Source organism: Juglans microcarpa x Juglans regia, chromosome 1D (assembly GCF_004785595.1).
Source record: "Juglans microcarpa x Juglans regia isolate MS1-56 chromosome 1D, Jm3101_v1.0, whole genome shotgun sequence".
NCBI lineage: Eukaryota > Viridiplantae > Streptophyta > Magnoliopsida > Fagales > Juglandaceae > Juglans > Juglans microcarpa x Juglans regia.
Genome location: NC_054594.1, coordinates 19,957,040 through 19,973,874, shown reverse-complemented (window position 1 = coordinate 19,973,874; position 16,835 = coordinate 19,957,040). Strand labels below are relative to the sequence as shown.

The window sequence follows — 16,835 nt, the reverse complement described above, 5'->3', positions numbered from 1 at the left end:
CAAGGGGGTCTCTTTGTTGCACCATTTTCAGTCTCTGTGCTTTTTGCAGATTAGAATGCACTCTACCAAATTGGGCTTTATTCCATAATTGTAAATTAGTAGCACAACCAAAGATACTAGACATAATATCTTCTAAGTATGACTGATTACCAATCAGGTTCCAAGAGTTAGTCACAATCTGTTTATACCCATCTTCCCTTAACCACATAGCCTCAAATCTAAAAGGCTTAGGCCTTATTCTTCTAGGTTGGACACCCCAAACATCAATCCACAATGGTAAATGTTCCGAGGGACTGGAAACCCCATGAAATACAACTGCCATTTCAAACACATTACACCAGGTTAGATTCCCCAAAAATCTGTCCAATCGTTCAGAGACCAGTGCTGAATCTTCCCTCTTGTTACACCATGTGTATCTTGGACCACTAAACCAAGATCCTTCAAATTGTAGGCAGATAATAACTGGAAGTCCATCATTTGTTGAGCAGGTTTATTCCTCCCTCCCCATTTTTCTCCCTGAGTTAAGATCTCATTAAAATCACCAAAGACAAGCCAAGAATCAGAGGGGCCTCTAGAAAATCCTCTTATAAGATTCCAAGTTTCCATTTTTCTTGAGGCTTCTGGTTGGCCATAAATACCAGTTAGGAACTATTGTTTTGCATCTTCATCTACCCGAGCATCAATATGAGAAGAAGATTAACTGATCACTTCTAACTTTACATCCTTTTTCCATAAAAGAGCCAATCCACCACTACGGCCTGAGGCATCGACAGTTAAGCAATTATCATACTTTAATTTCACTTTACATAGTTCCATTTTAGCAGCTCTATGTTTTGTTTCTTCAAGAAATAAAACTTCGGGATCTTCTCTCCTGATCAAATCAGCAAGAGTTCGAATACCACAAGGGTTCCCAAGCCCTCGGGTATTCCAGCTTAGGATCCTCATGGGGCTCGGTGGGGCTGAATAACAACCACCACCGAATCAACATGATTAATACCAGATACTTCCTCATCCAAATTCTCCTTATTTTTCAATCTTTTAGACACTCTAGTAGCCTATACACCAGGACTTGGAACAGAAGCCCTTTTAGCACCAATCTGAGAGCCAATCTTTATTTTGTCATGCATACAAGGATGCTTGAGTCTTTTCCATTTACGTGACTTAGTTACTTGAGACTTGAATTCATCTAAAGCTTCTTCAGACCCACCAACTTTAGTAACAAAACCAACTTCCTCAGCAATTGGTAACAAACCACCATGTGCAACAAAATCCTCAGAGACCCCCATCAAACATGTATCAATCAAAATTCCTTTATTAGCATCAGACATCCTATATAGACTAGAACCCGAATTTTTTTCATAACCATAAACTGAAGATAACTGCTTCTTGGAACTTACTTGATTGGAACTTACTTGATTAGGATTGGCCTCATAGTTTAACTGCTTTTATGAACCTGCACAATTTGGATTGGACCCCAGGTGTAACTGCTTCGAAACATACTCATAACTTGAATGATCTCCAATAACTTCCATCTAAGGGTTACTCTTAGATTCACCAGAGACCTGTTCCTCAGGATGCACCGATGGACTTCGCTGATCAAGCTGTTGGTGGAAACGACTCATAATAGGACTATTATCACCCCTACAAGGAGCCAAGTATTGTAGGGAAATTCAGAAACTTTCAACGAATTCATAGACTCCTCCCAAACTTCACAGTCACGATGGCTATATCCTATCAATCCACAGAGATAACATAGATTAGGAAGGCATTCGTACATGAAATTCCCCCAGACAGGCTGAGATGATCCCACACAGACCTTCTTTCCACGTAAAATAGGCTTCAACACATCCATGCAAACCCTTATACGCATAAACTCACTGCAAGACATTTCATCGGGATCTAAATCAATTGCCACAACCTTGCCTATAGCCTTCCCAATGATGTTTCCCATAGTAGCGTTTCGTGCCATAACTGGCAGGTTATGAATACGGACCCAAAACAGTGTCTCAGTAAGATGAATTTGGTGAGTTTGTTTCAATCCATCCACATCACTTGTTAAAACAAGTTGCTTATCAAAGTTCCAAGGGCCATCACATTTAACACGATCTTTATCTTTCATATCTTCGAACCCAGCAATAAACAATGTTGGTTGTAAATCACGAATGGTTAATGCATGGGTAGGGCGCCAAACCTTCTTCATGGTAGACTTAAGCGCTTCCTTGCTGAAATGTTTGGAAGTTAACAACTTGAACAACAAAAATCTTTCACTCCTAACAAGAACATCCCCAACGAATGCTCCTCAACCTTGAGAACTTCTTCCTCCTGTTCAGTTAACGACAAGCGCGCACACAATGAATCAAGACTCGGATCCATACTGTGTCAAGTATGCATCGAGAGCAACAAAGTAATGTTAAATCAAGATGATTGATGAGATCCTGCACTCGACAGGAGAGAAACCTCTACCTCAGAGAGGAACTACTTTCTTTATATCAACCTTAAATTAAACCAAGGCTAGCCCTTACAATTGAAGTCTTTAAAATAAAATGAAACTCTAAAATTATTCCCAATCAAACTCTAGATTAAATTGTAAACTATTTAAAAACCTAATTTCTATTAATAATATTTCATCCATAGACGTTCTGATTATTTCAAATACTAATTACAACTTAAATTGAATTAAAACTATCTTAATATATGCATTTAAACATATTTAGCCATTTTTGCTTGACTAGGGTTTGAGTGAAATCTCGAGCGAATTCTCTGGTTGATCTCGCACGACAGGGACTTGAGTGGACTCTCATGTTCAATATTCTTGTTCAATTTTCTTCCTTCTTCAAGCTATCTTGTTCTTTAAACCATTTTGTGTCCTTGGTAACCATGCTCCCTGCCTTATTCTCTTCAGGTCTGAGAGAATTTGCTCCTGAATTATATATGTCCTTATCTTGATTGCCCCATCAATTCCACCGTTCTCTTCTTTTGTCCAGTCAATTCCATTTTCTTCTTCTTTTGTGATCTCCTCTTCATCATCGTAATAATGTTGAAATTGTTTTGACCAACTATAAATAAAATATTGCTCAACAATTTATCTCCAAAATTTTTGCAATAGGGCTTGTCATCATAGGTTGCAATAGAACCCTACGAATGCTAATACTCAAGCTCATTTTCCTCAAGGTAGTCGTGATAGTTTGCCATAGAATCTCAAGAAACTCCTTAAAGGGTATATCATGGTAAAATCTCAAGTTTCCTCAACTCTGCATGTTCTTCACTATCAGAATCATAGTCATTATCTTCCTAGTCTCTTGTCCGATAAAGCGGATTCTAATGATGTCAAAGCCGTGGTGCCACCTCCAAAGTGTCCATCCTAACAATCAGATCTACCATCACTTGCATTCATTCAGTTGTTACATTGTATTCATGCAATTCCTCCACTTGAGCAATTCATTCATTGCATCCACATGTTATGGCAAAAAATGAATCAAGCTCTGATACCAATTAATGCAACTAACGTTGCGAATGTAACAAAATAGACAAAACACATATCTACTTCGCAAAAACAAAACAACTCTTTCTTAAATTTTAAAGCACATAATCTAAAATAACAGGTAATAGAAAAAAAACACTGCCAAAGATTATTTTCATAATTACATATTAAATAATAATAATAATAATAATTGTTCCACAAATTTTCTAATTGTCTCAACAGTTATTGGATTAAAATTGTATCTTAAAATAAGCATTTAGTAGATTTAGGCCTCGTTTGAATTAGAAACTCACTTCAACTCATCTCTGAAGAAATTCATGAGCCTAATTCATCTCATAAAACCAGTTCAACAAGAAATGATTGTTTATTTCTTATAAAGATGCCCAAGACTTTGTAATTATTCCTCAACACACTTCCTCATGTGCATGCCAGTATTTTTTTTCTGATCCTTGTCATGGGGTAAGTAGTGTGGACCCCCATTCGTCCTGTAGGAGACTCTGATAACATGAAAAAATTCATAAGCCTAACTCATCTCATAAAACCGGTTCAACAAGAGATGATTGCTCATTTTTTATAAACATGCCTAAAACCTTGTCCACAGACAATGTGAGATTATTCATCAACAATCTCAACTTGTCTCATCTTATCATTACAACTTTTTCAAATTCACACACAAAATATAATAAACAATTCAACATTTTCAAATCTCAAAACATTAATAATATTGAAAAATAATATTCTAATAATATTTTAGTCTACAATTCACAAACCATTTCAACTTATCTTTGAATCCAAATGAGGCCTTAGCTATTTTTACTCAAGCGAGACTAGAGTGAAGTCTCGTGCAAACTTTTTTGGCTGATTCTTGCTTTACGGAAGTCATGCCATTTTATAAATTCACTTGTAATTATAAAATAAATCTAATATTTCATATCAAATCACATTAGTTTATTATTTTATTTTTATCATATTTCTGTATAGACCTATAGACCTATTACTTTTCCTATTTTCGAACCTATCAAATCTTAGGTCGGATTACTTGAAAGTTGTTTTCATGAATGGTGAGCATTTAAACCCTTTTGTACACTTTCTTTTTCACATTTGAAGCAAAATCAAAGTCATCATTTGCTTAGTCAAAATTCATCATTTTCATAAACCCTATTCTATGATAACCTTTTATGAACTTTCTCTTTTCTTTTTCAAGTGGTTATATTACCACTATAATTATGAATAATAGTCTTCCAACACAAGTGAATTTAGAACATCTATTTTTCCTAATCTCTCACGACATTAATTACTATAAAAATCGGATAATTATGTTATATCAAAGAAATACAAGATTAATTGCAACTTTATTATAATTTCTTTTCTCATTTAACATAGAACATAATTAAATAAACAACACATGAATATATATATATATATATATATATTTTGAATTTTTTAAATGGTTTACAATCTCATGCAATCATATTAAAGACGCATATTTCTTTTTATTTTTTTTTTATTTCTATAAAAAGACGACTCCTTTGCAAGGTTAGAATTCAATCCACTACCTCATTCTATTTTTAAACTATAAGTCAATCATAACATGTGAATATATAATAACATAATAAACAAGAAAGGTGTATAGTTAAGTGTAAAGAAAGTTGAATTTAAATTTTTTAAAAATGTGTATAATTAAGTGCAACGTTATCAAGAACTCGATGGCTTGATGACGTATAGCCTGATTTTTTTAAATAGAAAACTTGGATTCGTATCTCACAACCCTCATAAAAAAATATGACATTGCAATTGTACTTGTATTTTATATGGTGGGAAAATATATTTGGCACATTTATTAGTTGACCTTTGTTAAATGACAAGACTTCAAGCTAATTCTGTTAAATTGTAGTTAACGTCTACAATAATAACTCGTTGAATGTGAACAAAGTTACAAAAATAACTGTTCCAAGCCTGTAGACTGACCGGGAATATCCATCCTAGTACTCACAAACATCTTACAATTTCATTTGTTCAAACTATAGAGATTTTATGTTTTATATCCTAAAGATGTGTTTGAATGTCGAGATGAGTTGAGTTAAGTTATAAATAGTAATATTTTGTGAGTTCCATTGAGATATGTTTAAATTTTTTAAACTTGAGATGAATTTAATTTTTTTAATAAGTTAAAAAAGTAGTAAGTCTCATTAATAATTAGTTTGAGATGAGTTGAATTTGGTTTAACAATCAAATATAACCTGATTATTGGTTTCGTTTGGATACAAGAAATATTTCATCTCATCATTACAACTTTTCTAAATTTTCATACAAAATATAATAAACAATTCAATTTTTCATTTGATTTGATCGATTCTCCGAAGTCTTATTATTTGGTTTGATTCATCTTTGAATTTAATATATTAATTTATTTGATAATCATATTTTTGGCATTCTCTAATCATTTTAGTATTTTACTATTTATTAATAATGATTTTCCACTCTTATATCGTTAACTCCAATGCATATTTCACAATATTTTAATTGTAATTGTAATTGATTCCGCATTAATACGGTTGTAAAATTTAATTCTTCGTAGATTTTAAAAATAATTATTATATATATTTTTTATCCTCATTCATTGAATTGTTAAATTATTTTTTTAATGATATTTTATTTTTTAATTTTGCCGGAAAATTGAAAAAGAAAGGGAAAAGTAAGAAAGGGAAAGAAGAGTAAACAAAACAGCAGGCGAAAGGAAACGGTCTTCTGGTGGGGTGTGGGTGTGTGTGTAAATGGTGAGGAAGGAGCTCCTCATGATCTCAGAGTCTCACATCGACACTCCAATATTCTCTTACATTGGGTAATCTGTTCTCTCTCTCTCTCTCAATGTTTTTTTTTTTTCCCCTACATATGAATTGCGATCCCGTTAATGATCTGATCACCGTTCAGAATCGATTCATCATTTCTATATCGATTTCCTACTTTTCTTTGTAATTTAATTTTTGAATTTTCATATTCCTGGAATCAAATTCTTGCTTTTTTTTTTTTTTTTTGAAAGCAAATGGTTGTTTTTCCACAACATAAACTTCATTTTAGCTATCAAATCTATTTGTATTGTTGTTTTCCTCGATGTAAATATTATTTTATTCATCCATTTTCTTTTGTAGTTGTTGAAGGTAGACAAGGTGAAAAAGAGTGGGGAAGAAGGGGGTGGGGGATTTGGGGGACTGTGATGTCTTGTGGGGGAGGGGAGGACAGGCAATGGAGTTGCGGGAAAGCCGGGGCTGTCAATTTGCAGAAAGTGAGTTCGATCATTGGAGAGCCTTGCCTCTCTCAATCGCCTAAAAAGGTTGTAATGGCCGTAAGACTATCTTAAGCTACATTTATGGTATCAACTTTTCGTTCTCTGCACTTTACACTTTTGTGTTATTCCAATACACCGTGCTTATACTCTTTTTTAGGTCCCAAGTTGTCCCTGGAGTTAGGACCCTAACTGTTCGAATAGTTGCAGAAAGTGTGTTTTTGCTGCATTATGTCTTTAAAGCTTCATAGTTGGGAAATATATGATCCTAACATAACGCTTAAAACATGTTTTTTGACCAATATGTGTAAGACCAGTGTGAATTTTTTGTGACAAATTAACAGCACAAATCAATCTATAATAGTTATATTGTAGTATGCAATATTATACTATAATTATGAAATAACCATTTCCAATATCATTTTTTATAAGTAATTAATTATTTTATTGATGAAAGCTACATGCATGGTCCATGTACACAGGATGTATACAAGAGAGACACCTAAGCATGACTGAATTTTGATACAAGAAAATCATGGACAGCCCATTAAACTTTATTGCAATTGACTAGTGGAATAAATTATCAATGAAGAAAACTCTATTCTCATCCGTTGGCCTCTTGCGATCTTCGAAACTTCTATCATTTTTTTACCTCCAAAGACACCACAATAGATAAATGGGACCACCTTCCATATTGTTGCGATTTGTAGGTTGCCATGTAAACTCCTCCAGATTGCTAGGATATCAACCACCCTTTTGGCATCACTCATGGCAAACCTACTGACAATCTCAGAGTATAGAAGTAGGTGACCAATGGTCTCCCTGCTCCTTTTGCACATACAAAACCAATCCATCACAATTATTTGATGTTTCTTTAAGTTATCCCTAGGGAAGCTTTTTTAATATCATGCTAAGTAAATCGAAAAATATGTAATATTGTGGAGCTGAAAAACATCCCTCCCCCCACCCCCACAAAAGAAAAAGAGAAAAATCAAATGTTGAAGACTATGGCCTTGTTTGGTTACACAGATAAGATGAGATGAGATGAGAAATCTGTGAATAGTGGTGAGATAGTTTGTGAATAGTAGTAAAATGGGTTGAGTTAAGATGTTTTATGGGGTTTTGGGAAAGGAGAGAGAAAAAGTTGGAATAAAAATATTATAAAGTTAAAATGTTTTTAGAATATAATTTTTTAATATAATTTTTGTTTTGAGATTTGAAAAAATTGAATTGTTTTTTGTGTTTTGTTTGGAAGCTTGGGAAAGTTGTAATGATTGGGTAATGATTAGATGAAAAAGTTGAAAAGTTGAAAATTTGAAATTGAAAAGTGTTTGTGTTTGAATGGTGTTTGGATGTTGAATTGAATTGAGATGAGATGAGATGAGATGAGATGGGTTGAGACCATCTGTAAAACCAAATGGGGCCTATGATGTATTGGTAGTTTTTCTTCCCTTCTAATACTGAGCTTTCTTCTCCATGGATATAAATAAAGAAATTGATACCATAAAACTAAATGCTTTTCTTGGTTGCCTGGAGAATATTATGTGATTTAATAGATTTTTGTTTGACGGTATTTACTAGTGGATGTTGAGTTTATTTGAGAGGCACATGATTGGGATGTGGAAATGTTACTTTGTTCAATGATGTATTGTACTCCATGCAGTTTAGAAGGGTTGGTGAGGATGGGCTTTGCTGGGTTCCATCAAAGTAAGGGGAGTTTTAAGTTAGATCATTCTACCAAGTATTATCTCCTTAGGGTATGCCCTTAAATTGGAAGCAAATTTGGAGAAACGAAGCTCTACTGAGAGTCACATTTTTTGTTAGGATGCTTTAGGAAGATCTCTTGATAACACTAAAAGAAACACATTGTGGTGGTAGATTTGTGCTGTACACGTACTTAGAAAAAAAAGAAAAAAAAATTGTGATGTACTCATAAAAGGAGAGGAGAATCGGTTGGTCATCTCTTAATTGATTGTGATGAAGCTTGTGATTTATGGAACATTATTTTTGAATCGTATGGGCTTCGTTGAGTTATGCTGTATAGAGTGGTAGATCTCTTTGGATGTTGGAAGTGGAAGTTATCTAGTCTTGAGAGATACTTTATGGAAGCTGATCCTGCTTATGGAGGGAAAGAAATGCTCGGACATTTGACTATTGCGAGAAGATGGATACAGTTTTCAAATCTCTTTTCTTTAGAACTCTATTCCATTGGATGGGTACTCGATCTTGTTACCCTTCTATTACTTTTCATGATTTTCTATTACTCTTTTCTTCTCTTGATTAGGTGTATATCCTCTATACTGCTTGTGTACTTGGATTTCACCATTTTGATTATTAATAGAACTTAACTTATCAGAAAACTATTATATGTTCATAGAAAGACATGCCTGAAACTCCAGGTCCGTATTAAAGCATACTGGCATGCCAATGTCTGCAAATCATAGGTCATGAATGAAATTTGATTTCGCTGAAGGACACTGGTTGCACTGTGGCTGGGAGACCCTTAGGGTCAGATGATGTTTATACTTACTTGGAATTACAATAAGATATAGAGAAGGACTTTGAGAATCATGTATACTCCATTTATCATTTACCTCTCCTTTATGTATAATGAATCTTCACTTTTCACTTTCTTTTCTTCCTTTTTTTTTTTTTTTTTTTCTAATTTTTAAGATTTTGAAGAGTGAGTGTTGTCGAATTGGTTTGGGTAATCCTTTTATTTGTTTATGTATTCTTTTACTTTAAATAGACTTCAAATTACTAGTATTATAAGATAGTTTGGTTTTGAGAATTCATCATTCATAATGGTGCAGGTAAACAAAATGCTCAAGGCAGAAAAGTGGCACGCAATTTTTGATAGTGATGGAAGGGTTTTTGGTTTCCACAAAGCGCTCAAGTCGATTGTTTTGGGGGTACGTTGCTTCATTATTATCATAGATTCCTTGACACCACTTACAGGTTGTTTTTAGCTCAGTTTAATTTTAATTTCTTTTGGATTACGTCGTTGCAATTGGTATGCTTTTTTAATAGGGAACATTTTACTGGCTTTACAAGACATTTCTTGGCTCCATGGTTTGGATCTATTTTTATTTCACTCCTCAATTGTTGTCAAAAGCACGCTTAAAGTGCAAAGTGCCTGGGGTTTAGAGCTTCACTTATTAAAAGCGAAGTGCATTTTGAAAAGTGCAATTTAAGCACTCTTTTGCGCCTTTAGTGGTGAGCTCATTTTAATGAAAAAAGGTTTCTTTCAGTCCTTAGCATATGACTCTGTAGCCAAACACCAAATGTAATAAATATATAAAACATGGGTTAATAGAATAAACCTGATGATTATATAATCTAGGAGTGCATTGTATTGTAGTATTTTTGAATATACTCCAACATTTTTTGTGTGGTTTTGGGCATTGCCTTTTAGAGGTATTTTGAATTTTTGATTCAAGTATATACTTTATTTTGGTTATGGCTATCAAATCATGGTTGTGTATATTTTATAAGCCACAAGAGAAGTATATAAATTTTTTTGATTGAATTTCATATAATTAGTTGATCACTTAGTTGTCATGTTGCATAAATACTCTAATAAAACAGTTCATATGCTAAACATATTATTAGATTGCCTTTTTAAACCTTTTTTTAATTGTATTTTATCATTTTTTTCAAAAAATGTGTGATTTACTTCACTCAGGCGTGCACTTGTGCTTTGCACCTAGGCTCTAGACAGCTTATGAGCTTAAATGCGCCTAGCGCTTTTAACAACACTGCTCCTCATGGACTTAGTTCTGAATAATTTTTTTGTGTCCTTATGTTTATAAACCAATTTATTTGCTGCATGATAGGGGGTGGATCCATCTATTAGGCCAGATGTTTGGGAATTTCTACTCGGTTGTTATGCACTAGGAAGCACTGCTGAGTACCGAAGGCAATTGCGGACAGCCCGGAGGTCTAGGCTCTTAATTTCTATGCTGATATGCTTTCATTTCTACTGCCTTTTACTTTGGCTTTTTTGCTTGAAAATAAAAATGATTTATTTTGCTGGGCATCGTAAGTATGTTAATGTTGAAAATTCTAATTGTAATCCATCTTCAGACATGTAGATTTAGGTCAATCTCCCAAATTCTTTGAATTATACCCCACACCCTATGAAAAACACCCCCATACCCTATGAAAAACACCCCCACACCCTATGAAAAAGCTATAGGTGTTGGGTGTGAGAGTGAATAGTGGCTGATGCATAGTAAATCCCTTATATACATTATTCTACCTAACAAAATAAATTATATGCTTTCAATTTACCCTTTGTTGTTGTTGTTGTTATTCTTGTATCGAACTATGGATGTGTGGGATCTTAACCATCTATAATCATTGACCATCTGTAGTTCAAATTTATGTTTAGTCCTTTCCCAAGTGGAAAATGTGTTCTGTTGTTAAGACAGTGACCATATAATTATGGTGACAGTTTTTACAACTTTTATTCAATCTTATATCTATGGGCTCTCCCCCGCATCCCGGGGGGTGGGGCATCCTAAGATTGATAACTTTTTATCAACTAGATAATGCTTTTGTTACCGAAAAGTTCTCTTTTACACTATACGTCGTCTACGATTGATCAAAGGTGTATGATATGCTAAAGAAAGTGTTAAACTTCTTAGAGGTATACGAAGCAATTAATGTTGTATCAATTATTTACATTTTCTTGTAATATTGTTTTCTAAAAACTTTTGATATGACAGTCTTCTAATACTTTCTATGCAGGGAACGCTACAAGGACCTAATTAAGGAATGCCAAATGATGCATTCAAGTATAGGAACTGGTTCACTTGCCTATGTTGTGGGGTCCAAAGTTATGGATATGAGGACATCCTCCAAAGATGAAAGGATAAGGGAAGCTAAAGTGGAAAGTAGAAAAGCTTCTATTGACACCACTAATAATTTAGAAAATCATCGTGATTGGGATTGTAATTGTACAGAGACATCATATGCATGTCAAAGAGAAAGCTCTAGCAATTCAGCCGACCTTGTCAGTGTGAGGGGAAGTACGGATAGTGGAGCATATGACTCTTCTTGTTATATACCTATTTCTGGTCCATACAACTGCAGTTCTCCAAGAGAAGGGAGAGAAGCAGATGGATTGCAGTATGTGGCTGAAGATTGTTTCATTTTTCCTCCTTTACCTGTCACCGATTTATTTGAGAAGAGTGGAGAAAATAAAACATCATGCAAGTTGCATGATGATAATATTTCTAGTAAACATAATCTGAGATTTGAGGATGACAGAATGCACAGTTTTCAAATTAACAACAATGAAGATTTAATTATAGAATCAACCGGCTCGCCATCTAGCAATGCCTTGCATACTATAGACTCTGAAATTGAAATGCTCCATCATGATGCCCATGAATCAATATTGTTGTCCAATAATATGCTGAATGGAACCGAAATAGCAAATCGGTTGAGAATATCAGATGTACCTCAAACAGTAGCGATAACTTCAACAACATCTCAAGGACGGCCTGCCAGCGAGGACAGAGTATCGGAATGGCTTTGGACTCTACACCGAATAGGTAACTGATTTGTGATTTTTTCCTCTCAATTTGAACAAAAGACAGTAAGTTCTTTTTATGTCATAACTAGACATTCCTCTTAGCTACTTGTTTGAGGTGAAAAATTTTGTTCTTCTGTAGTTGTTGACGTTGTAAGAACAGATAGTCATCTTGAATTCTACGAGGATACAAGAAACTTAGCTAGGATGTCGGATATTCTTGCTGTTTACGCTTGGGTTGATCCTGCAACTGGTTATTGTCAAGGTTTTGGCTTTTTTCTTTCCTATTTTTTGGTTACATGATTACGTTTTAATAGATTTCTCTAAGTATCCAACTTTATACTATGAGTTTTAAATTCTGAGTAATCATATTTTCCTTGGAAACTTGGTTTTAGGTATGAGTGACTTGCTGTCTCCTTTTGTTGTCCTCTTCGAGGATAATGCCGATGCTTTTTGGTGCTTTGAGATGCTTTTGAGGAGAATGGTACTACTGAACTTGGCACAGATGTTAAGGTAGATAGTATTACTCTCTGTTACTGACACATACTTTTCACAACTCTCCAGCGTGAAAATTTTCAGATGGATGGACCGACTGGAGTGATGAAGCAGTTGCAAGCACTGTGGCATATTGTAGAACTCACAGACAAGGAAATGTTTGCGCATTTGTCCCATATAGGTGCTGAAAGCCTTCATTTTGCATTCCGGATGCTGCTGGTACTCTTTCGTCGGGAGTTATCTTTTAATGAGGCTCTTTCTATGTGGGAGGTGTGTGCTCTTTAGTTCTCTTTGACTGGATGCTACAAACTGAAATGCAAGTTTATAGGAATTGTTACATCATAATGTACCCAGGAAACAGTAAAATAGGGGTATTGTTATTGATGGTCATATTTAGCTTAACACCCGGCAGATTGACACAAATCTGATTATTTAATGATGTAGAAGAGTCATGACATGGTTATGTGGATAGTGCAACTTTTGTCTGTGGCTTGTTACATGTCATGCAGTGGTAGGGAAGATGGTTATGAGAATATCCTGAAAGATGTTATGTCCCTATTGAGCCGTCATTTGAAGCATGGTTGCACACTGACAAAGAAATACCTGTGACAAAGAAAGACTCACAGAAATTCTTAGTTCTTTTCTGAAGTTTATGTTGGGTTATGTAATTCAGCTGTTAAATTCAAAGATTAGGCCTTCTACGACAATACATGTGGCTTATGGTTTAGTTATAGCATTTTTCGCGAGTTTTAATTTTAGTGGCAGCTGGGATTTAATTGTAAGGTTTAAAGGGACTTGAAACCAGCTGAAAAGAAAGAAATAGGAGACCTTAAAATTTCACAAAGGCTTTCTAGTAGTCTTTTATGTATTGTTCTTTGTGGAGTCTCACCTTGAAGATTTTAGCTGGAGTTACCACTTTAGAGGCAACTATAGTGAAATAAACCATATGCTTCTTAATGAAAGAAACGCAAAAACAATGTTCAATAGAATCTAGAATAGGTTAGGAAGATCTCCAATTTGGCCTCATGTCAAAATTATCAAGATATTCTTTTCTTTAAGCTTGCTTTTCTCCGGCATAATTTTTAAATTTTTTTCTTAAAAATATAAAATCTATGCATAATAATGCTGCAAATTAATGTATTTGTTAATAAAACTACAAAGAAAGTGGCTGATTTGTAACTAACCCTTGTGTTATTCGTTTATCTTGTAAATATGGTTTTTATAATTTTGTTAGAATTTGTATCCTTGTACCAATTTCTAGATTGGAGTTTAAGAACTTCTCCTCTCCTGCGCGCGCGCGTGTGTGTGTGTCCCCTAAACAGTACACTTCCTATCTTATATCCCATTGTGAGGACTGTCTATGGTGAAGGATATTTCACATGTAGAATGAATGGATATGGGCCTTAACGCTGGCATAAGATCTCAATTGACCGGGTAAGCTGTAGCACCAAAATGGCAAAATAAGACCAGGTAGACATTGGTAGATGAGCTGGCTCCATCCTCTCATTGCATGATGGATTTTGATTTTGATTTTGTTGGGATCTCCTGAAGTATCAGCACTATCAATCGATATTGCTATTTATTATTAGCATGGTCTGTTCAAGTAAACACGTTGAGAAGTTATATTTAAGAGTATCATGACTGTTGAAAAACTTAAACATATAAGCATGTTTACATAGAGATTAGTTTCTTTTCATTTACTAAGCCCCTCATGATCTATGTTTCTTTTTTCTTTTGCTTTTTGTTTTTTCATATTTATCATTATTGGTCTAAATGCAGATGATATGGGCAGCTGACTTTGATGAATCAATGGCCTACAATTTAGAGGAGAACTGTCTTGAAGCCTTGGTAGTGCAGCTTCCTAGGGATTCTGGACTAGAAATGAGAGAAAAAATTAGCGAAAATGGTAATTGTACCATGAAGGGTGGTGGCTCGCCATCAAATTACGGAAATGTAGACCACTCCATGCCACACAACATTGGAGCGAAATCAATATCATCCCGTCCCTTTTGTGGCTTGACAAGGAATTTCTGGTCAAAGAATGATCGTTTCCAAATATATACTGTGGTCTCTTCAACTAGGACTGGGCATAATGAGTTACCAGTTTTCTGTGTGGCAGCAATTCTTATTATGAACCGTCAGAAAATCATCAGAGAAACCCATTCATTTGATGATATGATAAAGGCAGGTGCATCATAATCTTTTTTGGTCATGGCGGGTGCAGCAGTTCCTTTTTTGTTTTTATTTTTTATATCCCTTTGCCAATCAATCGTACTGCCATTTGTTTTCGTTTGTTGGATAAGTACTAGTTTAATCAGGTAAAGGGAACTAAATGATGATAGAAGTTTCTTTTCAATTTATCATGATTCTAATCTTCTGTATTTTCTGTCAAACTTCCTTCCTTTTTACATGAGTAGCTGGAATAACAAAAATCGTCTTTTACACTTGATTGGTGGTCCGTGTAGAATTGCTTGCTATTATTCACATGCATTAGGAAGCTGAATGGAGGTTATGATATGCCATAAATGCAGATTTCAGCCTAACCTTTTAACTAGTGGCTCTGCTTGATTTTGATGTAGATTTGTACATGAAACATAGGAGTTTATTTGCGTTGCATGTAATTGCTTGCTCCCTTCTTTGGTTACGAGTATCGTCTTCCCTTTATCCGTGTCAATTTTATCTATGTAAGCAGTAAAGTGTGGAGAAAAAACTTCTACTGAGATCCTTATAGTTTTCTATGTCTATCTGTTTTTTCGACTTGCATGGTTATTATCTTTTTCTTTTTCTTGATCTTGTCATGAATGTCCCTTTCATGTTTGAATTCTTTGAAATACCCTTGAGATAGGAAACCATTTAGATTAAAATTTGAATACGATGTTAAGAATACTAATAACTATATAATAAAATATTCAATATCACTATAGTTATCACTGTTGTCGCAGGTATTATGTGTTTGTGAAGAAAAGAAAGAGAGGGGGAAGGGTTGTCCATGCGCAATTTTTTATGTTGACACAAGTTTTATGCATTGCAGATTTTCAATGATAAAATGCTGATAATCCATGTCAAAAGATGTATACGCACAGCAATAAAACTCAGAAAGAAGTATCTCTACAAGGTTTGTTTGCTCATTTAGATGCTCCATGACCTCCTGTAATGATATCACTGTTTCTGCATTTTCCTTTTCTTCCCCTTTTGTCACATAGTAATCATGGTGTCCGAATAAAAAAAAGACAAACAATATGAGATTGAATATAAATTTACCTCAATTCCAACCTGTTCATTCTGCTGTGCATTAGTTTTTCGGTCTTAGTTGTGCTTTTTATTATGAGGAAATGATGGGAAATCCTGTTCTTGCACTTGGGTTACCATCTTCAGTGATGACCATACAGGTGGCATGGGTATCATTCTTGGGCATTTAAGTGCCACTGTTTAGTGCCCAACACCCTTGCAATTTCTTTGTATAATGTATGTATGCCTTCTCTGAGAGCAATATCTTCCTTGAACCAGATAATCAAGATAAAGAGTCCTGAAGCTCGTAATGAGGACTAGGATTTTTCCATCTTGCAAATGGGCAAGTACTGCCATGGCAAAGGCACAGAAATGGCACTGTTGAGTTGTATTTACAGATTGGGATTTTGGAGTAGGTGTGAAAAATGCTGTTACTTGGTGTAGAAGGGAAGATTTCAAAGCAGAAGCGCTTTTGCATTTAAGATTCACCCAGCTGTTCATACCTCCATATGTCATCTTTTGCAAGGTAATTGCCACATGTTCTGAGTTTCTTTTACAATGTTGTTAACTTTTCCTTATCCAAGAGAAATGTTTGTCCGTTCATATGAGAAATCTGAGTAATGAGCTGAATGGGAATTGTTTGTGTGTGTGTGTGTGTTTTCAAGTATAAATAGTATGAAACATGGCTTTATTTTTGAAATTATATAGTTGTAAAAGTATAATAAAGCGAACATTTATCGTTTGATGAACTGGAGATAGTGAGCTGATGAGTGATGAATTCAAACTCTTAGTCATTAACCACCAAGAAG

The 16,835-nt window shown here is 34.6% G+C and overlaps 1 protein-coding gene across 14 annotated transcripts in view; it reads left to right on the top strand.

Moving 5' to 3' along the window:
- Positions 1-6,165: 6,165 nt before the first annotated feature.
- LOC121264877 (small G protein signaling modulator 1-like) overlaps positions 6,166-16,835 on the top strand; it is a 27,537-nt gene continuing 16,867 nt past the window's right edge. For 11 of the 14 annotated variants that reach the window (XM_041168273.1, XM_041168265.1, XM_041168234.1 and 8 more), the window contains exons 1-11: positions 6,166-6,323; positions 6,631-6,824; positions 9,578-9,676; positions 10,601-10,704; positions 11,517-12,325; positions 12,446-12,568; positions 12,699-12,787; positions 12,868-13,068; positions 14,578-14,982; positions 15,830-15,913; positions 16,306-16,552. In XM_041168273.1, coding sequence (XP_041024207.1) covers positions 6,696-6,824; positions 9,578-9,676; positions 10,601-10,704; positions 11,517-12,325; positions 12,446-12,568; positions 12,699-12,787; positions 12,868-13,068; positions 14,578-14,982; positions 15,830-15,913; positions 16,306-16,347 — 2,085 coding nt within the window. In that variant the 5' untranslated portion in view covers positions 6,166-6,323; positions 6,631-6,695 and the 3' untranslated portion in view covers positions 16,348-16,552. Of the gene's footprint in view, positions 6,324-6,630; positions 6,847-8,808; positions 8,981-9,576; positions 9,677-10,600; positions 10,705-11,516; positions 12,326-12,445; positions 12,569-12,698; positions 12,788-12,867; positions 13,069-14,577; positions 14,983-15,829; positions 15,914-16,305; positions 16,553-16,835 lie in introns of those variants that run through there. The other 3 variants (XM_041168307.1, XM_041168316.1, XM_041168323.1) reach the window with 3 other exon arrangements.